This window comes from Siniperca chuatsi, linkage group LG2 (assembly GCF_020085105.1).
Source record: "Siniperca chuatsi isolate FFG_IHB_CAS linkage group LG2, ASM2008510v1, whole genome shotgun sequence".
In the NCBI taxonomy this organism is placed as follows: Eukaryota; Metazoa; Chordata; class Actinopteri; order Centrarchiformes; family Sinipercidae; genus Siniperca; species Siniperca chuatsi.
This window is the reverse complement of record NC_058043.1, coordinates 3,363,314-3,386,987: the sequence shown is the minus strand read 5'-3', so window position 1 is coordinate 3,386,987 and position 23,674 is coordinate 3,363,314. Positions and strand designations below refer to the sequence as shown.

General features: G+C 39.0%; 3 protein-coding genes across 8 annotated transcripts; all 3 read right to left on the bottom strand.

Annotated features, from left to right (window-relative positions):
- Positions 1 to 908: 908 nt before the first annotated feature.
- Positions 909 to 4,268, bottom strand: LOC122870079 (nuclear factor 7, brain-like). The gene is made up of 2 exons (XM_044183812.1): positions 3,462 to 4,268; positions 909 to 3,045 (listed from the first exon to the last, which is right to left on the bottom strand). The coding sequence occupies exon 2, from the start codon at positions 3,026 to 3,028 to the stop codon at positions 1,604 to 1,606; it is 1,425 nt and encodes a 474-aa protein (XP_044039747.1). The 5' UTR covers positions 3,029 to 3,045; positions 3,462 to 4,268; the 3' UTR covers positions 909 to 1,603.
- A 1,338-nt stretch (positions 4,269 to 5,606) lies between these two features.
- On the bottom strand, positions 5,607 to 13,585 carry LOC122870145 (deoxyribonuclease-1-like). 3 transcript variants are annotated; one of them, XM_044184017.1, is made up of 10 exons: positions 13,427 to 13,585; positions 12,032 to 12,117; positions 11,838 to 11,932; positions 10,987 to 11,073; positions 10,611 to 10,723; positions 10,406 to 10,518; positions 7,972 to 8,126; positions 7,791 to 7,887; positions 7,525 to 7,663; positions 5,607 to 5,850 (listed from the first exon to the last, which is right to left on the bottom strand). In XM_044184017.1, the coding sequence occupies exons 2-10, from the start codon at positions 12,110 to 12,112 to the stop codon at positions 5,741 to 5,743; spliced, it is 990 nt and encodes a 329-aa protein (XP_044039952.1). In that variant the 5' UTR covers positions 12,113 to 12,117; positions 13,427 to 13,585; the 3' UTR covers positions 5,607 to 5,740. The 3 variants fall into 3 exon arrangements, with proteins under 3 accessions (XP_044039952.1, XP_044039944.1, XP_044039962.1); XM_044184009.1 differs by having other exon boundaries at positions 12,032 to 12,163; positions 13,427 to 13,584; XM_044184027.1 differs by lacking the exon at positions 13,427 to 13,585 and having other exon boundaries at positions 12,032 to 13,367.
- A 1,251-nt stretch (positions 13,586 to 14,836) lies between these two features.
- LOC122870236 (deoxyribonuclease-1-like 1) lies at positions 14,837 to 22,321 on the bottom strand. 4 transcript variants are annotated; one of them, XM_044184314.1, is made up of 10 exons: positions 22,199 to 22,321; positions 20,815 to 20,900; positions 19,688 to 19,782; positions 18,508 to 18,594; positions 17,672 to 17,775; positions 17,391 to 17,467; positions 16,442 to 16,596; positions 16,073 to 16,169; positions 15,847 to 15,940; positions 14,837 to 14,976 (listed from the first exon to the last, which is right to left on the bottom strand). In XM_044184314.1, exons 2-9 carry the CDS (start codon positions 20,893 to 20,895, stop codon positions 15,887 to 15,889), a joined length of 750 nt encoding a protein of 249 aa, XP_044040249.1. In that variant the 5' UTR covers positions 20,896 to 20,900; positions 22,199 to 22,321; the 3' UTR covers positions 14,837 to 14,976; positions 15,847 to 15,886. The 4 variants fall into 4 exon arrangements, with proteins under 4 accessions (XP_044040249.1, XP_044040241.1, XP_044040232.1 ...); XM_044184306.1 differs by having other exon boundaries at positions 17,355 to 17,467; positions 19,731 to 19,808; positions 22,199 to 22,320; XM_044184297.1 differs by having other exon boundaries at positions 17,355 to 17,467; positions 22,199 to 22,320.
- Between the last annotated feature and the right edge of the window lie 1,353 nt (positions 22,322 to 23,674).

The window sequence follows — 23,674 nt, the reverse complement described above, 5'->3', positions numbered from 1 at the left end:
CTCAGGTGTCTCGTGGCCTTTTAAACCTCCCCAGGGTGGAGCAAGGGGAGGAGGAGAGAAGCTGGAGCACAAGAGAGCCGTCGTGTCAGATATCTAGTGTTTCGAATTTTTAGGGAAAATGTGAACAAGTTACCTTGAGGTGCTAAAGGACACGTCTATTCTAAAGAGCCAGAAAAAGGCTTCTAACTCAATTCTAATCCATAACCGAAGCATTAAAAAACCTTAATTTCATCGGAGATATGTGTAATTGTGTAATAGTGTAATTGTTGTAATTGTACCTGATCTACTTGTTTCAGTTTTTCTACACAGGCATGTGAGGTCTGTTAAAGTATCCATGTTAAAGTAGTGCGTGAATTAAGAGTGATACTCGACATTTAAAAACTTTGGAGAGTGGTATTTTTGAGCCTTTCCAAAACTACAAATACACGAGCAAAAATGTAAGAAATTTATTAAATGTTGTGTTTAACTGTTTTAATGTAAGCCGCAATAGCGAGCCAGAGAGATGCTTGGCCGGCCCACTTTGATTAGATAGTGTTTTGCTAGCAATAATGTTAGCGAGCAAGCTAAGGTTAGCCAGCCAGCTGCAACTCAGTCACGCTGTACAGAGTTTGACTTTGTGTAGGACTATGTATTGTGGTGTGTGCCGGCCATTTGTTGACATTAGTGGATTCCACTTCTAAGCTAACGTTAGCTAGTGTTGACCACTGTTGGCACTTTAGGGGTGCAGAAGAAAAGGTACTCGGGAGCGCGCATAAACATCACATCCTTTGAATTTTCCCACCCCGAGTCCTTGACACATGAAATCAGACCACAGGCTGTTTAACCGAGAGTCGTGGAAAGTTTCATTTTTTAAGTTGCGTTACAATCCGTTCACACATTGGCAATACAACACGATTAATGCATGGAAATTGCTTCACATTCTTTAATATTGCATCTTTAAATTGACACGTATTGTGAAAATATTTTGTGATGAAGGTTCATTCTCAGGCCTCATTATTGATCCACATTATTACCGTATGAAAACCCCAAACATTGACATTTTTAACCGTCTTAATGTTTCTTCCTTTCTATTTGTACTACTGCATCGCTCACAGTGCACTCTCATTACAGTAGCTCCTAATTTCACGTCTTCATGGCATCACAGGTTTGTGTTTCAGTTCTCTGGTTTCAGGTCACGTGAGATCAAATGAAACCGTTGATGTCTCAGCAAACATAACAGAACATTTTGTTGTGTTTTCTTCAGGTCACCTGTAGATGATGCTAAAATGCTTCCAGCATGAGACAATTGGAGTCATGTCAACACGTCGTGCACTTACTCAGACCAGACCACAAACTCCACATGACGTATCTTAAGACCCCATACAGGAAACGTGCAAAATGTCACAAATGTATTCAAATACTGAAGGAGGCATTAATAATTAACACACATCAAACATGTCCACTTCCAATTAAAGGAAATGTTTGTCATCAAAGTTGGCACAGTTAGTCTTTATTAAAGAAATCTTTTTATCGGCTTTTCAGCAGACAGAACGGTCTGGTTCAACGAGTGGCTTTTCCCTTTAAGACATAAAAAACATCATGAACGTAATCATCCTCCTTATCTCTAACTGCTCTGTTTCACTGTCACACAGACCTGCAGTGGTGATATCTTCATGTCATCCCCAGTGTGAATGTATGGAAACATCCTCTCAGTGAAAGTGTGTGTGAAGGTGTGTATGTGTGTGTTAGTATCAGGATCAGAGAACAACAGCGTTCCTCTGTTCCAGTCCAGATTCACTCTGATCCTCTTAGGATTCTTCTGCACTCGGAGATCAGTGGGTGGATCTGTTGGTGACCACGCTGAGTATTTACCTTCATCGAACCCTATTGTCCAGAATTCAGACTGCATGAGTGTTTTCCTCTCGACAGACTCTGCTGACACACCCAGTAACCAGTCTGTACTGTCTCCAACCTCGACATCCCAGCTGTGAGTCCCTGAGTTGAAGCCCTCAGAGCCCAGGACAGACCAGCAAGAAGCAAACCTCTCTGGATTGTCAGGAAACTGCTGCTGCTGTTCCTCCTCCTCATCATCCTCCTGCTCGTCCTTCTCTACTCCTCTCAGACCCGTCAGATCTTTAGACAGGATGAGTTCTGCATTAGCAGTGTTTGGGTCCAGAATCACAGGAGTGTAGGAGACCATGTCCTTCATCTTGTTCCAGATGCTGAAGGTCAGGTTGCCCAGGTGTTTGGCCTGGTCTATCAGAGCTCCTGAGACCAGCCGCGGATCATCCCACAGGGGGCGCTGCTGGACTCTTTCCACTGCAGCCTTGTAGTTGAGCAGGAATGAGACGTCTTCAGCTCTCAGCTGCTCCTCTGTGGCTCTGACTGTGCCTGAAAGTTCTGCTATCTCACTGTTCAGAGCCTCCATCTTCTCCTTCAGTATCTGACTCTTCTGCTCCTCTTCCTCCCTCAATGCAGCCATCCTGGCCTCCTCTTCCTCTTCTAAAAACTGGTGAAGCTTCTTAAACTGCTCCTTAATCCGCCTCTCCGTGAGTCGGGCCTGGACCTTAATGTGTTCTGCGGTTTGCTCCAACTCATCTTTAACTTGTTCAGAAATCTGTAAGTCATCCTTTAAGAACTGCAGAATTTCCTGAAGTTCCTTCTTGTGTTGTCGCGCAGCTTCATCGACGGGTCTGAATCTGTGGTCGGTGTGTTTTTCTGAATCTCTGCAGACGAGACACACTGGCTGCTGATGGTCCAGACAGAAGAGTTTGAGTTTCTCAGCGTGCAGACTGCAGAGAGCCTCTGAAGCTTTCTGATCTCTCTCCTGTAAGAAGGCCTCACACAGGTTCTTTAACACCAGACTAACAGGTGGTTTTGCCTTTGACGATATTGCCTTACAAACGGGACACTGGCGCGCTTGTTTCTGTCTCCACCACCTCTGCAGACAGTCTTTACAGAAGCTGTGGCTACACGACAGAACAACAGGATCTCTGAAAACCTCATGACAGACCGGACAGCAGAGTTGTTCCTCTGATCTGGAAGCCATTTTGTCTTTGAGTGAAGCTGAAAACACAGAAGACAGAAAGTACAGTCAGTCACAGCCATAGACTTATATACATGTAGACGCCACATTGGCCGCTGGATCGTTGGTCAGCATGGCCGCCATATTGGACAGGGCAACTTCTTTGTTTATACTACAAATACTATGTAGGAGTCTGAATGCAGTTGTTTATGTTTGACTAATGAGCATGCAATAATTTAAGTTTAAATACAGCGACTACAGCCTAACTATCAAGATTTTAAGTACTATACTACTGTTATTATAGTGCTTTTTGCCCGGTCCAATATGGCGGACACGTTGACGACGCATCGCAGCAACGGGCGCGAAGCGAGCGAGCAATGCGGCGTCAATGGCTCCCCTCCCTCCTCTACTAACTTAACCAAAATGTACTTTGAGTCCTGTTTTTAGTCAAACTCACATTCAGTGTGTGGAGTGTCAGCAGGTCGACGCAGCAGTGTTGTAGTTTTCCACTTTTCTCTCCTGTAGTTGAACTCAGAGAAAGTTGATGAGCCTTTCTCAATCTGCCTTCTTGTCTGTACTTGTGTCCCGGTGAAACGTCGTCTTTTGCGGTCCAAGTAGCGTCCCAATCATCTGTATATACAGTCTGTGGTCACAATACAAAAGTTCGCCAGTTAAAATTCACGGTTAGTTTGCTCTGAAGGTGAATCCGATTGTTGTTGGGGGTCTTCTTCTTCTTCTTCTTCTTCTTCTTCTTCTTCTACTTTTTTTCCTTTTTTTTTTTTTTTTTTTTTTTCTTCTTCTTCTTCGTGTTTATTGGCAGCTCGCAAACCAACTTTAAAGGTGCATACCGCCCCCTGCTGTATCGGAGTGTACTGCACCGCTCGCCTATCCACTGAAGGCCAAACATGATTGCAGATATTTCTGCTGAAAATATGGACAAGTTGTCAGTCAGCCTGTGATATATATATTAACATTAAATTCCCTTATATGCATACACCAATTTCCACATGCCCGTCGTCAGGATTATTTGAACCATCTGTATTTATTGTCAAAAATCTACATAATTGTCTTTGAACATGATCTTTAACAATATGATGAATATTATCTCTTACTGACCGGTTCTTCTTTTCTTCTAAGAGCTACTACGCTACTGATCTCGTCTAAGATATACCTCAGCTTCTGCCGGAGCAGTTATTGGAGTTGGAGTCTAATTTTTGTAAAAAAAAAATAGTTTTACAGACTTTTCCATAATCAATAGTGGATCTTATTAGTGCCTGATATATATTTAACAGCGGTAGTTTATCAGCCCCCCAGTCACAACCGCATACATTCCTCGTGAGGTTTAAAGCTTTCTTACATTTTGTTTCTATGTGCTTTTTTATGAGAATTACACGTGTTGTTTTCATCAAACCATAACCCTAAAAATCTGAATTCTGGCACTCTCTCTCTTAAAAGTTGTCCATATAGAAATAAGTCAGCGTGAAGTGGTGCTTTCTTTCGTGTAAACAACATATAAACATGAAACCTCAGTTATATGACCGACTTTCAACAATCTGTAAAGATTTTTAATCACATGATTAACATTTCTCCCTCTTTTCCCAATTGCCCCATCATCTGCATATAGTGAAGGACTTATATCTCTATTTACATCCCTAAATATGATAAATGATATATCATAATATTGAAAAGGATAGGGCTAGTTACACTTTTTTAAATTTCTATTTTAAACTCACAAGGCATATCTGATCCTACTTTAACCCTGAAAGTACGATGTGATAAAACACTAATATCCAAGCTGACTCATTTTTAATTAGTAGCCCTTCTTTCCACAAAGAGTCATATGCCTTTTCAGTATCTAAGTATACAACTTCCATTACTTCTTTCATATTATATTATATTTCTATCATATTTCAACGTCAAAACCTCGGTGAGAACAGTTGGGCACAAGGTTTGCAGTTGGTAACTGACAGAAAAACACTTTTACACAGATTCACCTTGGCTTCATTACATCAAATAAACAATTCAAATTCATATGTAGATATTGTATAAATGCTAAACATTTCATATATGTAATTAAACTGTAATTGTTCTGTTATTTCCTGTTTTATTTTTAAGCGTTCTCCCTCATGTGTCTTGTGTAGTTTACTTCCTGCTTGTGATTAGTTTGCTTGCCCTTGTACCGCGTGTCCTGTCCTGTTTCCTGCGCCTCTGTGTGGTTTTACCCTCGTGTTGGTCTTTTTTTGGATTACTTACCTGGACTTCTCAGCCGCTCTAAGTCGTGTTGCCATTTCAGAAAGTAATAAACTCATCTTTTGTTCTTCAACCTGCCTGCCTAGAGTCCTGCATTGGGGTCCTCTTTTGAAGTGAACGTGAAATTGGCATGTGTTGATGATTTTTATCAGGTTAAATTCAAGATTTCCAATTGGACTTTAAAAGCTGGTCATGAATACGAATGATGACCATCTTTTATTCTGAAAAAATATAATTTACAGTAAGATTTCTTGCAATCTTCACGTGCCAATAAAGTGAGTTCAAAACAGAAGATGTTTGTGCTACTGGGTATCAAAATAAACTACCGAAGTTGAGCAGTGGTCGATTCAAATAATAAGAATAATAATAAACTTTATTTATAAAGCAGTTATCAAAACAAAGTGCTTCAGAGAGAGAGAGGAAATGATAAAATACATACATAATCTGGCTGTAGCTCTACATTTCTTTAAAATTATTGTTTGATCATTAGTTCAAACGTCGTCTCTTGGCTGCCGTGTCTGACTGCCCTCCCTTTATTTTTGTTGTCATATTCTTCTTCTGTGGTCCCGCCCGCTCGGCCTTCTTCTCCTGTGTTCCTGTTAGTGTTCAATTTGCATCAACAGAACAAAACTGAAACGTGCAGTTGACCCAGAAACAAACATTAAAGGATAGGTTGATGTGCTCATATATACACGTACATTGAAAGCGTTAAAGGTCACTGTGATTTATTTTATTTCTGTATTACAAACCGTTGTGCAGTGTTTTGGTGTCTGATAAGCCTTTAAACTCATTGTCTTTTTAGTACCAAATGTCCTCATGAAGAGATATTAACAAAACAGGAAATTTCACACTAAAAACACAAACTGCTGAAGCTACACATTAACTTCAGCTTAACTTTGAATTTTTGCACAAAAAGAGGAAATTTTTTTCTCTCCCATCACTTTATATTGAAATCACTTTGCGGCCAGTACGGACAGGAGAAACACCGCAGCTTTCAGTGTACATACCGGCATGTGAGGACCTTTCTTTGGTACTTCATTTATTTTCTGACCTGTTTTTATAGTTTTTATAGTGTATTGTATTATATATATATATATATATATATATATATATATATATATATATATTATTTTTTGCTAGTACTTTCTCCTGTGTGCACTGACGTAAAGGCGAGCTGCTGTAACAAAGAGTTTCCCTTCGGGGATCAATAAAATATTTCTGATTCTGATTCTAAGACATACTTAAAAACTGAGCAACACATGTATATTAATGTATATTATGAATTCTGTGGTGGCCGTCTTGCTGCCCTCCTTGTGAGTGTAAATTTTACTTTGCAAAAGCAAAATTACTGGTTTAAACCACTGATGCATCGCCAGTGGTGGAAAGTAACTAACTACATTTAAGAACATTGTTTCAGGTACTTGTACTTGAGCGTTTTATTTTGTTACTTCATACTTCTACTTGATACATTTCAGAGGGAAATATTGAACGTTTTACTAAACTACATGTATTTAACAGCTTTGGTTATTTTTCTGATTTTTAGATTTTACATTAAAACATATGATCAGTTAATTAAATGTATTCTTTAAGATGTTCCTGCGGGCCAGAGAAACTTTCCTTCAAAACGTCTCAGATGATTTCCTTCTTTTAAGTTATTGTTAGGTAACTGGGTGGGACCTAGGACAAATTATTCGATATCTAACAAAAATATTTCCTCTCCTATTAATAATTTCATGACCCCTCAGATTTATCTGATGACCCTTTGGAGGGGTCCGACCCCTAGGTTGGGAACCACTGGACTAAACTAGCTAACTGTATATAAAGTAGTTAAAACTAGCTCCACCTCGAGCAGCTACAACAGTTAAACGCTGCTCTAACATTGATGCATCAGTATTAACAATCTATGCTGATAATACTCCTGCACTTTTACTCAGGTAGGATTATGAATGAAGTACTTCTACTAGTGACAGAGTATCGTTACATTGTTATACTGGTACTTTTACTCAAGTAAAAGTACTTCTACATCACTGTGCATCGATTTGACATCAAGGTATCTCTAATGCTGAAATTGATTTAACTAAATAATTAAAGGTTGCGATTGATCACATTGAATCTAATGTCGGTCAGAATGTGAGATTTAAGACGAATTCAATCTTTGTTGAAAGAACTGAAATCAAATCAAAATGCATTTTGATTAAAAAGTTCCACCCGTATGCAAAACAGTACGAGGTGAAAGCCAAATATAAACACAGTATGTGTGTGACTGATACCTTTCGCCTGAGTCCGGCCTTTGGTGGATGTTGTCTTTGTGGTTCGGGGAGCAGCTATCTTCCTTTGTCTCGGTGCTGTTTGTTTCTGGCTGGTCTTCAGCTCCACCTCCACAGGGTAGTGGTCACTGACACTGAGCGTCTAGGAAAGAAAATGTAGTCATTTTGAATAGTGACGCCGGTGTTTTCATTTAAAATACAGAGAACTGTCAGTGATGGAGAGGTTTGAAGCTGTGCTGATCAACACAAACATGAGTGTTGAGTCTTACTTCCTCATCAGTCAGGTTGAACTCTCTCTGGAAGTTGAAAGACTTGGCCGAGCCGGGGACGACGGCGTCCAGCGTGGTCTGTCCGTACACCACGATCCTGTTGGCAGCAGATGCGTCACGAGCTTTAAAAACAATCAGGTAATTTAAACGAGACAAAAACACACGCTGAGATGTGTCTCACCTGTCGTAGGTGTGGTCATTACAGTTACTAGACGTTGTGTCGACATCATCGTTTATCAGCCAATGGTAGGGAGCAGCGCAGATGCGGATCTTTTCCTTCTTCTTCTTGGAGAGATAACGTCCATCTGCGTTAAAGTCCCCCAAAATCATAATTTTCTGCAAAAGAAATAACAAACCATTACGCTTCATAATAGAAAAAACACTATGTACAGATCTGTTCAGGTATTTTTTACTTTAATCATATAAGTTGTTCTAGATGCTTGTTACTAAAGTTTGCTTACATCTGAGTAACAACCAAAATTAACTTAAAGAGTTTAACTTAACATCCACTGAAAATCTGATTTTTACTGAACTCCAGTGGTTTAGCTTCTCACATTGCTGCTGCAGTGACGTACAGGTGTACTCCAGGACACCGTGACATCACCGCTGGGTGCGGTCAGAGGTGAAACAGGCTTGAAACCTTCAACCAGAGAGGGAAGCGAAACACAGCTCCTCAGCCCGGTGATAAGTCACTCTTTAAATAACAGTACCAGGACTTTAGTACAGTGATTGCCCGCGTGTTTGCATTACAGGTGAGAATCACAGAGTAACTCGTGGTCCTGCAGAGCCAGACAGAAAAATAAGTGGCTGCTTGTGGCCCCTCCGCCACCAGGGGGCCTCCAGCAAATTTAAGGGGCTCTATTTTGGTGTCGCAACACAGTTTTACAGTTTTCTTTCTCGTCAGTTCCACTTTTCGTTCTAAGTTTTATTCCGATTATGGCTTTAAGACAAAATAAAGAATAAGTCAATCTTAGCTAAACCACAATTACATCACCGGTTAAATTTTGTGTGTTGCAAAATAACCACAGAAGCCTCTGGACTTATGTACACATCACACTTGGTACACTACGATCAATTATTTTACAGTTTCTACTTCAAATAAACAGCCGCGTTGGAGACGGACGAAACAGTTCACACGGTTCCATGAAAAACTGTAGACTGATTAAAACTCATATCTCCGCTAATAACTCCCTTAGGACTGTTTACGTTCCTGCCAGTCCTTTTTCCGGTGTCTCCATGATCCAAAACACCAGGTAACTATAGCAACAGTATCACCTTCCTTTTTTAACGGGTCTGGCCAAAGTATCACCACATTTTTAATTACAGCAGGTAGCAGTGATGGAAGAAGTGCCCAGATCCTTTACGAGTAGAAGTCCTGAATTCAAAATGTTACTTAAATAAAAGTACAGAAGTATTATCAGCAAAATGTACTTAAAGTATCAAAAGTACTCATTATTCAGTGTTATATTATTATATATACAATATTGTATTTTGTTTTTATCACTAACAAATGCATGTAAGAGCACTTTAATGTTGTTGTTCGCTGGATTAGTAGTATAGTACTGCATCATGTCAAATAAGCATATGTTTTGTCTAATAAATGTGAAATAAAAAGTAAATATTTCCCTCTGATGTGGAGTAGAAGTATGAAGTAGCAGAAAATAGAAATACTGAAGTAAATGTACTCAGTTACATTTCACAGCTGGCAGGTAGACACGTGGCTGTGATGAGCAACTTAATGTGATGTTAAGACAATGTTTGGGTTAGATTTTCTAGTAACTGTGATTGGGCATGACTGTCACAGCCTCTGACACGTCCGCCTGTAATGTACGATACTGTATCCTGTATCCAGGTGCGACAGACGAGCCAGACGGCGAAATTACCAAAAGTGCATTTGGCACGACCCCGACAGACTGGGCCGTTCACAAACAGAGCCCAGAAAGTGAACTTAGTATTTAATTTAGGTATTTAAAGTTACACTCCCTGAGTTTGTTATAGCAACAGTGACTACCAAATAATTTAGGGGAAATATAAGAAATAACACATTTGGATGACATTATACCAAATTTGAGTCGCGAAGTGTATCGTAAAAGAACAGACGGTACTGCTAAAACGGATGAAAATAAATCTAAAAGGGTAAAACTCAATCATATTCTTGATTAATTTAGTGCATCATTATGTGCCTTCAGTTTTATAAAGACATTATAGACACATGAAACCAAAAGGTGCCCGACAACATGCACAGTCTTGGCCTTTTTTTATCACACTCTCATTTACATATGTGTGATCATTCAAATATTAAACAGTCATAAAGGCAAAAAGGCTGAACTGTCAGAGAGCAGAACAGTTTCCAGAGTTGAAACATCTGCAGTAAAGAGACAGAACACTTGTCTTATAATAACTACGGTTAAATACTACAAAAAAAACATTCTGGACCAAACACTGGTGTATTGCAATATCCTGGTCTATTGATTATTTAACTCACCCCATATAAGATCACACTTAAGCATTAAGACAATATTTGCTGTTGTGTTTAAGTACCTGGACACCAGGAGCTAAAAATATTCACCCTCACGTATTTAATTTAACTTAAATAATCAAACTATCAAACCTACATCAGTTCCCCACTTCTTCCTGACAGCATCGACCACGTCGTGCAGCTCGTCCAGCTCCTTCAACGAGTCCTCTGGCTTGGTGTGGACTGGGATCAGAACCAGGTCTTTCACAACTGGAATACACAGATACAGTCATACAGACACTTAAAAACATTCAGACAAAAAGACACAATACTTACAGAAACATGCAGTACTGAGCACAGACCTGTAGTTGGGCAGCTGAAGCGCAGAATGAAGGGCTCTCTGGCGAAGGCGTCCACATCTCCAGCTTGATTATCTTCATACTGGTGACAAGCTTTCAGCGTCACTTCATCCTTTCTGAGACATGCAATAAGAAAGGGATGTGTTTGTTTACATGCTGCATGAGCTAGCCCTGAGAAGGACCAGATGTGGTCCAAACATCAGTAACAAAAGCTTAAAGAGTGCAGTCATCTTCTCTTCAGTACGTGTTATTGCCATAACCAGCACCTAGTCGAACCACATGTACCACAAACTGAATGTAAAACCCATACACTGGAAATCACAACACTTCGTAATGGCTTTATTAATGTCGGAGTGAGAGAGGACCTGGGCTCTCCTACCTGTAGAAACAAACAAACTTCTCCTTGTAGGTGTCTCGTCCCAGCTGGCAGCTGGAGATCATGGAGTAGGGATGGTTTCGGTTGGAGCTGAGGGAAACAGAAATAACACAAACTATTATTTAGCTACATGACGTTTGTGTGTGTCTCAGATGTGTAGTAACGTCCTTTGGGTTTTTCCCCACCAGCAGCAGAGCCTAAACACAGCAGTACTGTGTCAAACAGCCACACTAGCAGCTCTGCGAAGCTGCACTTATTTAGCATTTGGCATCAGCATGCTAACATGCTAATGCTAAGCAGGTATAATGTTTACCATGACCACCTTTTTAGTTTAGCATGTTAGCATGCTAACATTTGCTAATTAGCACTAAACACAAAGTGCAGCTGATGGGAATGTCATTAGTTTTGTGGGTATTTAGATAAAAAGTATTAAAAAGTAAGTAAGTATTGGACTGATTTTAATTTTGAGGATTTTAATGACTTCGCGTGTTATAGTTCCATCTCTCAGACAAACTTTGATACTTTAAAATTCTGGTGAGGCTCCAAGAGAAGCCTCTTCACATCCAAACATTACAACCTCTCCGGCATGGTAGTTGAACTTTTGTTGGCCTGAAATTAAAGCTCTGCTGTGCCGGCCAACATTTTGCTTCTTGCTTAATCATGCTCCTTGTCTGTCAGGTTATTTCTTTTATTAACAAATCAGCTGCGCGTTCAGATGCTTAAAATGCTTTGGGGCTTCATTATTGTATTCCAAGCTGTTAAAAATCAAATTGTGAAATATGGAAATGTGTTTAAGAAAAGGAGCTTTTAAAAGAATCTTCTTCATAACATGTTTTACGGTGTAGAGAACTCACCCGGTGTTGTTGAGGTCTTTAAGTAACTTCTCCATGGCCTTACCGCTCTTATCCATCACCTCCAGTATCATCACCACGCTGTACTGAGACATGATCTGGAAGAAACACAGTCAACACAACGTTCACTGTGTTCATATGTTGTTGTTGTTGTTACCATTGGTGTCCCATTGATAAAATCATTGTCAAGGAGTTACCTTGGTGAGGTAGCAGACGACAGTCTTGTCTGTGACTTTCTTCCATCCCAGGTTCTTGGCATTGAAGGCAGCTATCTTCATTTTAACTTCAGATGATTAACAATATTTTAGAAGATAAATAAAAGGGACGTGCTGTAAAAAGACGGGGGAACAGATGCAGAAAAAAAGAAGAAACTGAGGTAGATGAAGCGTGGGAAACTAAGAAATGAACACTGACGGGGAAAAAAACAACCCTGCGGTTGGTTTTGTTGAAAGCGAAAATGTTTGCTTGACACTTTTACATGCAGCCTCATTATAATCTAGTTCAAACACGTGATAACAGCCTCAACATACAGCACAGAGGTGACTTTATAAAGATGATATGAAGTGAAAAGGAATCACGCAGAAAACATTTTAGAATATTTGTTATGTTATGAACCTAAATCGAACAGAGAGGAAGTATTATGCATAATGAGAAACCTGTTCCTTTCTCTACTTCCACATATTCTGTCAAGCAGAAACTTCATTCAGACTTTAAAAGACTTCGCTTTAATATTTAACTTTTTGTAGGACAAGATCACAATTTAACATGTTTCATGTCTTCCATGTACTGTTAAATAATGCATCATTATGCAGAATGGTCCATTTCAGAGGTTTACATTATTAGATATATTACATTATAGGATTATTTTATTATTATCGATGCATTAATTTGTGAGGAGCATTTTAATGTCGCAGCTAGTTGAGCTGGTGTACATTTTAACAACTTTATGGGCATTTTCATCTGTAACAATGCATCATAGTTTAATATTTTATAAGACGATGACATGTTTTGTAGCAACTTTTTCAACCTGTAAAATAACTAGTAACTACAGCTGTCATATAAATGTTGTGGAGTAAAAAGTCCAATAATTCCCTCTGAAATGTAGTTACACTTTTTTAAATGAAACCTTTGATTTTCTTTTTACTTTTTTAGACATTATAATTTGTGTGAATTACACACACGCTGTTTTCCCTCAAAACATAAACATTTTTTTAATTGCAAGGACTCCCACAACCTAAATGCTTCATATATCACACATCGAAATGCTCAGCTCCTCCTTCTGTCACTGACAATATCAAGTTAAAAGCAACATTATGTTGTAAAATTGAGTTGTAAACGTTCACAGCACCCTGCGTCCACTAATCCTACTCAGCAATTTTATAGTTTAATTTTGCAGTCTTTAAAATGAAACTGAAAATGTATTTATTTAGCTTCACCATTCAGTCGAATACTGACGCAGTTAATAGATGTTGACACCTGGTAAGAGTTGGTGGGAAACAAGTGTAAAATAATAATAAGTAGACACCAAGATTCAATAGTAATTTTTTAGTGCAGAAAAGTAGGAAAGTAAAATAAACAGAAGAATAACTCACCAGTCCGGTTGAAATATGCAAAATCAAAAAGTTAAACAGCGATAGGTGGCAGTTTCTAATGTATCAGCAGACTGAACTCTGCAGAAAGCAGATCAACTGTCAAACTGAGAGACAGGAAGTGACACTGTTGGCCACAAAGGCAGTTCACACACACTCACACACACACACACACACAGCAGATGCATGCTGTCAACTATACAGTCTCTATCTGTTATCAACGCCAGTAAGCATTTCCTGTCTGTAAGCACGGCCGGGCTTTTACCACCAACACCGCAGAGCTCAGCTGTTTGTAAGCTATGTGGAAAAAAGAGATTATTTGACAGAAATTGTTTTGGAAAATATGCTTATTTGCTTTCTTTCCGAGAGTGAGATGAGAAGATTGACATCGATATCATGTCTGTGCGTTGAGTACAGCGCCGTAGTCTGGATGTTGTTAGCTTAGCTTAGCATAAAGACTGGAGGCAGGGGGAAACAGCTAGCCTGGCTCTGTCCAAAGTTTAAAAATACACCCACCAACACGTCTAAAGCTCACTAATTAACATGTTATATCGTGTTTAATCTCAACATAAACAGAAACGTAAAAACTAAATTTGTGGTTTTGGGTCGAGTACTTTGCTGGAACCATTTCACCGTGCAGTGACTGTGTGCAGCTTTCCGAAGGCTTGTTGTCGCAAGAGTTGCAGTTGGCCTTTGACATTTTTACTGGAAGCCATTGCGAAACTGTGAAAAGTTATATTTGATATAACATAATGACTTGAATGATTATGGCTACAAAGCAGAAAAAGGTGTGATAACGTATGCTAGATAGACCGTATTGTAGCAATGAATTAGTGAGCTAACAAGACAGCCGGACTCACAGAAGGCTAACTGTCAAATTAGTGACATTGTTCCTTTGAAGAAACTTGCCAGAAAGAAAATATTTCTGGTGTGAGAAGAACATTAAGCTTGATCTATAGTTGTATGCGGAGGACTGAGGTGTAGTTAAGGAGACGCTGACGCTACACCGACGTGTGCTTTAGTAGCTACATGTCGGGGCACTGCAAGAACTGTGATTGACAGCAATCACACACATATGAACAAAATATTATTACATTTGCACAAAAGTATTGATTTATACTTGACTCCTGATCCCTATAAGTGTATATAATATGTCTGTCACATGATATCCCTGAGACAGGCGTTACTCTTTGTCAGTACTGTGTCTGATTTTCATTAAACAAGCCGCATGTCCTAAACATAATAACTTTGGTCACGGCTAGTTAAATGCTTCGTTCTACTGCATGATACCACAAGAGGTAAAAGAGAAAACGTGTTTTTGCCTTTAAAACCAGCCGCACTGTTGTGTTGAACATCTAATGTCAGGCAAAAACAACTTTGAGAACTTTTCAATGACAAAGAAAGCACAAAAAATATTTTCATGATTAGTTTATTTCAGGTAACACAAAGCCATAAGCGTTACGAGTGTGATTATAGGTAAGCAGTGATATATGATATGAATATGCTCTGCCATGCGTCTGCGTAGATCGTGACATCCTTCCTCTTCTGACGCCCTGTCAGAGGTTCATTTGCAGAAGGACACAAACAAAACAGGAAATACAGTTGAGAAGACGCTCTTGAGAGAAGCAGACGCCTCAGCCGACATCTGATACCCGCATCCGCCATTAAAGCTCTTATTGGTCGGATTTAAAGTGTCTAACTTTGGTGACCCCTAGTGGCAGTATCAAAAAAAGACAGTGGGGCAGACAGCAGTCACAATAATCCCCCAACAATCAACACATACATTGATATTATTATTTTAATATCACATTCAAGACTTTATTGATCCCCAGGGGGAAATTCACAAGCTACGAAGCAATATATATAAAGTAATATATAAATATATTAAAATTGGCCCCACCTTTCCAGCTGCAACATTAAAGTGATGAACACATTAATGCCTAAACATTATAATACAATTAACATTATTCTGCAAAAACTCTCACTTTCACTTTTTGTACTTCGAGTATATTTTGATGCTAATTTAGTACTTTTTGTATTTTGAATGCAGAAATACAGCGTTTTACTGATACGCTCAGACACATTTTGCGACTTGTGATGTATGTTAATCCTCATTATGCTGATAAAAAAACGTATCCGGGTGGCGTTATGTTTCCTCCAAAACGTATTTGTTGCTGCTAATTAGTATGTATTAGACAAATTCATGCCACCAGAATATTTTTAAAGATCCTATAATCTATAATCCAACCCAAATACACACACAAAAACAGACATATGGACTTTAAGCGCCAAAATAACCAAAGTACAACTATTAGAAATAATTCATTTTGTAGTGATCACTATGTGTCTTGATTAGTGTTAAGTTCGTTTCAGTTACAGAATAAATTACTGACAGTGTCAGTAAAACAAGAAACACTGTTTACCTTTCGTCTTTGGGTGTCTTGTGGGCTCATCTGTCTGATGTTATTTCTTTTTCAGCTCCACCTCCACAGGGTAGTGGTCACTGATCTCTCGAGTCTGCAAGAAAACCAGTCATAAATCTTTTTGTGACCAGCAAGGTGGAGAAATGAGTTTGTGATATTTACTGTATTAAAGTTTTCTAAATGATCTCAGTCCAAAACCTCCATGTAAAATGTCAGACCGTCTTACAGTGGCATCAGACAGGTGATAGGCTGCCTGGAAGTTGAAAGGCTGAGCTGAGTCGGGCACAACAGCGTCACACATGTCATCTCCATACACCACAATCCTGTAGGCAGAAAATGCAGTCACAAGCAGGGATTTATCTGGAAATGTCAAACTATAAACCTTTCACATGCTCTTTTAACATGCAGACGAAACATTTTCTTCGTGGAACTTCCTCTGGTAAAGGGTCAAAAACAAAAACACATTTTCTCACTTAAATGTAATGTATCACTGCTGTAAACACCACAAAAAAAAAATCCCTTTCACGTCTAATTTTAGAAAAAGAAACTATTTCCTCAGTTAAGATGAAACTACAAAACCAGATGTACAAGATACCTGTCGTAGGTGTGGTCAGTAGAGTCACTTGTCGTGGTGTCGACATCGTCACCAATCAGCCAGTAGTAGGGAGCAGATCTGATGCTAACACTTTCCCTCGCTCTTCTTGAGAGGTAACGTCCATCTGCATTCAGGTCCCCCAAAATCATAATGTTCTGCAGAACAAAATCAACATAATTTATCATCACAAACACCATCATCAGTAAGTATAACAAGTCCTCCAGAGTCATACGCCAATAGGTAATGACGTAAATGTACTGGGCTTTAAGCAATGTATATTATCTACACACAGGTACGATGAGGACTGAAGTCTTGTTTTGATATTTCGGCTCACAGCCCTACTGTTTTGGTTCAGTCTCAGAGCTCTTATCAGCCTGCTTCTAGTTGTTTTCAGAGAAAAAGCTGTAAAAAGCCACTGAACGCGAGCTGCTCAGCATCAAACAGCAGCCAGCCACAGTAAGAGACTAGCTGCTGAACATGGTGGAGCATTTAGCAGCTAAAGAGCCAGATATTTCCCTCAGGAGCTGCTGGAGACCAAACACAGAGCTGACAGAGAGAGAATATTGGACTCCCCAAATCAATGATCATGTTGCTCCATGTTTGTTGGATGTGTAACTAGGCAACTGTTCACCATATCATCTTTACAAGGCTATAATATGTTCGGCTTGTTCCATAATGTCGTACAATTTAAATAAAAAAGGTTATTGTTGGCTGTAAACTGGCCTCCTCTTGCACATTGCTTCTGTGAAATGCTTTAAGGGATGTGCATGTAAAATGCCAGTAAGACCAAGTAGATTTGTAGTTTGCAAAGAAAGCATTTCATGAATCATTTTACTCAAATCCATCAAATAATAATAATTATTATTATTATTGTTACCATACTTTATATTTATTCTATTCATTTCCAACCCACATTAGTCCTCCACCTTCTCTTCACAGCTTTGACCACCTTATCCAGAGCGTTCAGCTCTCTCTCCGCGTCCTCTGGTTTGGTGTGGACTGGAATCAGTACCAAGTTCTTCACAACTGGAAGCACAAACACACCCAGTAAGATACTATACATGTGAGGACCCTGATTGACATAAAACATTCCTTAGACCTTAAGCCTAACCATCAAAACGTAATGCCAACCCTCTGTCCCACAGTGAGGACATCACAATCCAGAAAAGTCCTCACTACAATGGAGAGGTCCTCACAAAGCTAGACAAAGCCCCATACACACACACGTACCTGTATTTGGACACTTGAACCGCAGAATGAAGGGCTCACTGGCGAGCATGTCTTCATCTTCTTCTTCGTACTGGTAGGAGTCGATCAACCTCACCTCATCCTCTCTGAGAGAGAGAGACACACACGCAATGTGTTTGTTTGTATGCATGCACACACATACTGTATCAGAAACTTTACGCACACACAGACACTAAAATCCTTATTTTATTAAATGAAATGTTGCTGTTATGACACAAGAAGACTGTTTAGGACCTGCATTTGGTTTCAAACGTTGTACTGGAATGTAATTTTGGTAATTTTTTAAAAACTTAATTTCACCAAGTATGAGGTGTTGGTCCAGTAGCAGCACCATGTGATCATTTACAAAGCATTATTTGGCTCATAACTCCTGAATAATAAAAGGGTGAAGGGAAAATTCTTGGTTCAAAATAATCAGAATACGCGTCCCCCAAAACAAATTTACTAAATATTTTTAGATCTGAATATTTGAATAGAATTTGTTTTGATATTCCGTACAGTTTTCCTGTAATTAGCAACCAAATTCATGTAGACGTGGTCTTTTTGAGACACACATGCACATGTCAACTCTTTGCGATCCTGAAAAATGTCATGGCGTTTCACCTATAGGTGGCGCTACAGCAACATGATCAAATTTAAATAGCCGTAACTGTACACACTTGAAATTTTGCACAATTCATCCATTTTGATGCAGACCCAGAGGAAGGCAGGTTACTTTTTTTTTTCCTTTTACTTTCTTTAAACATTTGTAAAACTTAATGACACTGATGAGCAGATACTGTAATCGGTTTTCATTCGGAGTGAGTTATTCTTCATACCTGTAGAAGAAGACAAACTTCTCCTTGTAGGAGCTTCTTCCCAGAGGTTCACTGCACAGCATAGTGTACGGATGACGCGTGTTACTTCTGTCAAAAAAACAGAAACAACTGGAACTGAAACCCTCACAGTTTAACCATCACATCATTGGTTCATTTGGGGGTTTCGTGCCAGTGCAGAGGTCCCACAGTGTTTAATTCCTTGATTTGTTTTTAGTCACATCATTCAGTAGCAAGGACCACACCATCAACAAGATGTGTTTAAATGATTTATTAACGAAAAGATTGTTTGCGAGGCAATGAACTCGCTTGTGCTTTGCTGTTACGTTGTGGGGAAGCTTCGGTGGGGAAGCTTCGGGGAAGCAGATCCACGGACCCCTAAAGGCTCCAGTTGCTTGAGACAAGACTGAGCGGATCTGAGATCTGAACAAATGTAGCGGAGACACACTTGGGAGGACCAGGGGCCCATGATTTGTATTAAGTGCTCAGGGATGCCACTGCGGGAGGCAGAGGTGCCAGCTCCAATCATGAAGTAATGGATGGGAGAAATGCTGGATAAGGAGAGCACGTGGTGGAAGACTGGCCTAACACGACTGTTTAAAATATCTTTGTGAAACCGGTCGCTGGAAAGGCACAAGTGGAATTAATAACATTAATGATGGCTCCGTGCCATTTACGTTCAACATCAACGTTTCTGATGCTCCAGATAAAAAAGAAACTCGGAGTTCAGAGGAAGGATTACAGTCAAAAAAAGAAAGTGATCGACGACGAGGACAAACACGGATAACCACTGGTGTAGCTTTAGCTTTTCCTTTGTTGGAGAGCGCTGAGAGACGAGACTGAGGGCAGACACAGATGTCACGTTACTGCTCTTGGACAGGCTGGTAAAATTTGAGTAGGCTATGTAGCTGTTACATTTACTCTACCTAAGTAATGGATTATTGTCTTGGAACTGTGGAAATGTCTCTCTATATTTTCTCTGAACTCGAGCCTGGGGCAAGCTCACCTGTAGGCGTACATCATCAGCACGAGTCAACAGTTTGTGTAATTACTCTCACTGCCAGAAGGGGGCAAAGTTCACACTCCAGCTTTAAAGCGCTCTGAGAAGTTTGATAAATACAGGCCCTGTCCAAAGACGTCTCAGGGGAAGCACTGTGTATTTGTCATTATGCAGAGAACTTACTCGAAGTTGTTGAGTTCTCTGAGGAACTTGGCCATGGCCTTACCGCTTTGATCCACCACCTCCAGCATCACCACCACGCTGTACCGGGACACAATCTGCAACCAACACAGCCGACACACTGCTAACTCATGTAAAGAAAGAAAGTCTACATGAAAAACAGCATTGAACACAAGTTTATAATAGAAAAAGAAAGCAAAACAGATATAGAATAAAATACAACAGAATAGCGCATAAAACGTGGTTAAAAGAGCAACAGGAACACAACACAGTATATCTTTTTCGCAGCAGAAATTTATCGTTTTTCTAACTGTAACATGTTAAAATGTCTTCAGTGTAAAAGGTCAATAGAAATTCAATAATAATATTTGAGATATTGAACCAAATGCTTATCTTTTTTTAACAATACATCATTTTTGCAGAAACTGTGCAGGTTTCCCACCAAATCGGACCTGATGTCACACAGTATAAAATCACAAACAGAGGTCTTGTTTCTGTGATGATCATACAAGCAAACTGAATGTGGCGATCATATGTTTCCGTTACATAATAAACATCAGTCCTGTCATTGTATTTTCACACTGTGTGAGCATCACAAAAATATGAGATAGAATAAATCAGTGTACTGAACCCAGCACAGTGAGTTACTGTTAGAATAAAAATGTACATAAGTTATCCCATTTATGTTTTGTTCTTAGTGGCCTTTAAAGTGCACAGCAATGCTGTGTGTGTATGTGTGTTATTAAACTTGTGTCTGTGAGAATAACAGGAATGCACCCTGCCATCCCATGGCCGACAGGGCAGGCTGACACCGCACCAGATGCCAGTCTCATGAGTAGTGGCTGCCCCCAAGGCCGCTCTCACAAGATAGACCTGACAACACCACTTTGTTTCTTTTCTTATGTAGCAGTATACACTTCCCCCACCCTTTAGAAAACTATGTAACAGGGAATCTCCTAAACTGAATAAAAAAAGAGGAGGCTGCATAGATGCACTTCAGAGTGAGTAGGAGATGTAACTGAATGCATCGATGCTTACTCTCCTCGCGAGTAAAACTTACGTTAATGCCTTTGTCTTTCTTTCCTTGTATATGATTTAAATGTTCTAGGTGTCTTGAACCTGACAGTTACCTTGATAAGATTATTCCGCACAACGTTTTTATTGACTTTTGTCCATCCCAGGTTCTTGACATTGAAGGCTGCGATCTTCATTTTGACTAAAAAAACAAAACAAAATTCACATAATTTCAGAGGTTTAATCATGACTAAGAGTCTACAGCCATGCTAGCATGCTAACATTGGCTAATTAGCACTAAACACAAAGTAGCTGAGGCTGATGGGAATGTCATTATTTGGTTATAAACCAAATCTGATGATGGTGCTGGATGAAAAATCATAGGATCACCAAAGTTATTGCAATTTATCCTGAGCGGGACATGAATATTTGCATCAAATTTAATTTTAATCCATTAAATAGTTTTTGAGATATTTCAGTCTGGACTGTCAGACAAACTGTGTGCGGGAAAATGTGAGACAGCAGAAGAGAGAAACGGGCAGCAGATGAAAAAGAAGTGAAAGTAGAAAAGCCACATCTTACATTTCTAGCTGCACCTGAAAGCATCAGAAAGGAAATAGGTGTCTTTATGTACTTCAGTAATACTTCCTGTAATATCAGGAAATATTCAGTGGAAAGGAAATGAACTTCATGATGAGGAAATACATAACTTCTAGTAAAAAAAAAAACTAGACTCATTTCCTCAATAATAGTCTTCTGGAAAAGATTTATGCAGGTTGAAATGGTGTGTATAAATATTGTTTGTAACACATATGAAACATATGAAATTATTAAAATTGTTATAGTTTACATGACTTTGTATCTCTGTGTTTTTTTTCTTTTCAAAGCACTCAGTATAATAAGTAAATAAACATTATTACTATTATTATTATTATTATTATTATTACATACATGTGTTTCTTCTCATGTACATATCTACACACATGTGCGTGCACGCACAAACTTTACAATATCTACAGAAATACCACCAACAAATAAAACTTTTTGCATTCACGCATGCACGCAAACACCAGAAAACATATGCAGATGCATAAATCCGAAGTATCTGCACACATATTCAAACATCCGCCAAAAAAAGCATAATGTGTACATCTTCCTAACACATCTGTTCAAGTAAATGCACATCTGAATGCCTGAAGAAAAACGAAGGAAGAGAGAAAAACAAAAATTGGATTTACCAGAATAAATACATATATAAAAGAAGAAGAGAGAAATGAAGCACTGGTTCAAAAGGAAAACATTGTTTAAAAAAATATAAAACCTGAATATTATTTGCAGCCTAAAATACTTTTAATGTCAGTCCAGCAGGTTTCCCCGCCAACTCTGACCTGGCATCACACAATGGACAATGATGTCAGATGAATTAAATATCTGCTAAACTAACACTTACTTATTTTTAGCACTGAAAAGTAGAAAACTACTGAGAAACAAAAAACTCACCAATCAGGTCGAGATGAGCAAACTCAAATGTTAAAACAGCCGAGAACAGCAGAGGTTGTTGCTGTGTCAGCTGACAGACGGGACTGAGAGTTTTTGCAGAAACGGTCTGTTTAAACTGAGAGAGGCAGGAAGTTTCTCTGCCAGCCGAGAAGTTGGCGCGCAAACACACACAGCCAGTGAATCCATGCACATATCAGCCCAAAAAGTTACTGAGGCAATTCATTATTTTCCTGTCCTGCCAATTTTGAGGTACTTTTACTCGGCTATTTCCATTTTTTTGCTTTATACTTCTACTCCCCTACATTTCAGAGGGAAATATTGTAGTTTTTTACTCCACTACTATTTATTTGACAGCTGTAGCTACCAGTTACTGTTCAGAATGAGATTTGACATGAAAATACACGTTAAGTTTATAAAATACAATCCATTGTTAAAGATTAAACCAGCGGTTACCAGTCTTTTTGGCTTGAGACATCTTAGAAATCAACAGACCCTAATTGGGGCTCCCTGTCATGTTTTCCCCTCCAAACGTCTCACATGGTTTCATTTCAATATCGCTTTAGTTTAAAAAGGTCAGATTATCCAATAATTCAGGAAAAAAGCAAAAATGTAAGTCCAAAAGATAAATTCAAATTTGCGTAGCAAAACTGTTTCTTCTTTAATTGTCTTCGTTAATTTTGGCAAGTAGTTTTCAGCTTTGGTTATTTTTGACAAAGATATAGACTGAGGCAGGATGTTTTACAGTTACAAAACCTTTGATCAGGAAACGTCACGGGAAATTGAATAACTATACATAAAAACACAATAATAACTACCTTAAACTGTGTACTTTAGTACAGTACTTGAGTAAAAGTATAGTTACATCCCACCGCTGAAAAAGACACTTTCATGAACCTTTCTTTGGATTACAATAACAAAGACTTTATGAAAAATGTGAACCCAAATACAAATCATGCTGGAAAATATGCTAAAAAGCTGAAAAATGCTTCTGAACAACTTTATTTGATGATCATTTAGTCAACTCATCATTTTCAGTCACAAGGCTTCTGAATGTGAGAAGAAGACGATTAAAGCTGACCTAACTTGAAACTTATTTAATTACAGTGAGATAATTATAACAGATGAGTCGATTAACAATCAAACTGATGATTCGATTTTACAGATGAAGGATGATTAACTGTCAGGTGGAAAGTTAGTCATATAAAACAAAGTGGCGGGTAAAAGGAAACGGTCCAACATGGTCAGTATTTGAAATTGAATTTCCCTCCTTGCTGCACACACACACACACACACACACACACACACACACACACACCATGATCTTGCAGGAAGACAGGAAGCTCCTCCCTGACTCTCTCTCTCTAATAGAGGAACAGTGTCAGTGTAATAATACCATGGACACATGACTGGTAGATAACGTCTTCCAGTCTGCATAAATCTGCCATTTTAAACCAAATGCTATATTGTTGAAGAAAT

What these genes read in the sequence shown, in the direction of transcription:
- LOC122870236 (XM_044184297.1), bottom strand. Translation starts at nt 20,895, where the DNA reads ATGAAGATCGCAGCCTTCAATGTCAAGAACCTGGGATGGACAAAAGTC. An exon ending in TGCGGAATAATCTTATCAAG is followed by an intron (nt 19,783 to 20,814) that starts GTAACTGTCAGG and finishes TGTTGGTTGCAG; the next exon opens with ATTGTGTCCCGGTACAGCGT. An exon ending in GTTCAAGTGTCCAAATACAG is followed by an intron (nt 17,468 to 17,671) that starts GTACGTGTGTGT and finishes TTGTGCTTCCAG; the next exon opens with TTGTGAAGAACTTGGTACTG.
- LOC122870145 (XM_044184017.1), bottom strand. Translation starts at nt 12,112, where the DNA reads ATGAAGATAGCTGCCTTCAATGCCAAGAACCTGGGATGGAAGAAAGTC. An exon ending in CTTCAGCTGCCCAACTACAG is followed by an intron (nt 10,519 to 10,610) that starts GTCTGTGCTCAG and finishes TGTGTATTCCAG; the next exon opens with TTGTGAAAGACCTGGTTCTG. An exon ending in AATGACCACACCTACGACAG is followed by an intron (nt 7,888 to 7,971) that starts GTGAGACACATC and finishes TGCTGCCAACAG; the next exon opens with GATCGTGGTGTACGGACAGA.
- LOC122870079 (XM_044183812.1), bottom strand. Translation starts at nt 3,028, where the DNA reads ATGGCTTCCAGATCAGAGGAACAACTCTGCTGTCCGGTCTGTCATGAG.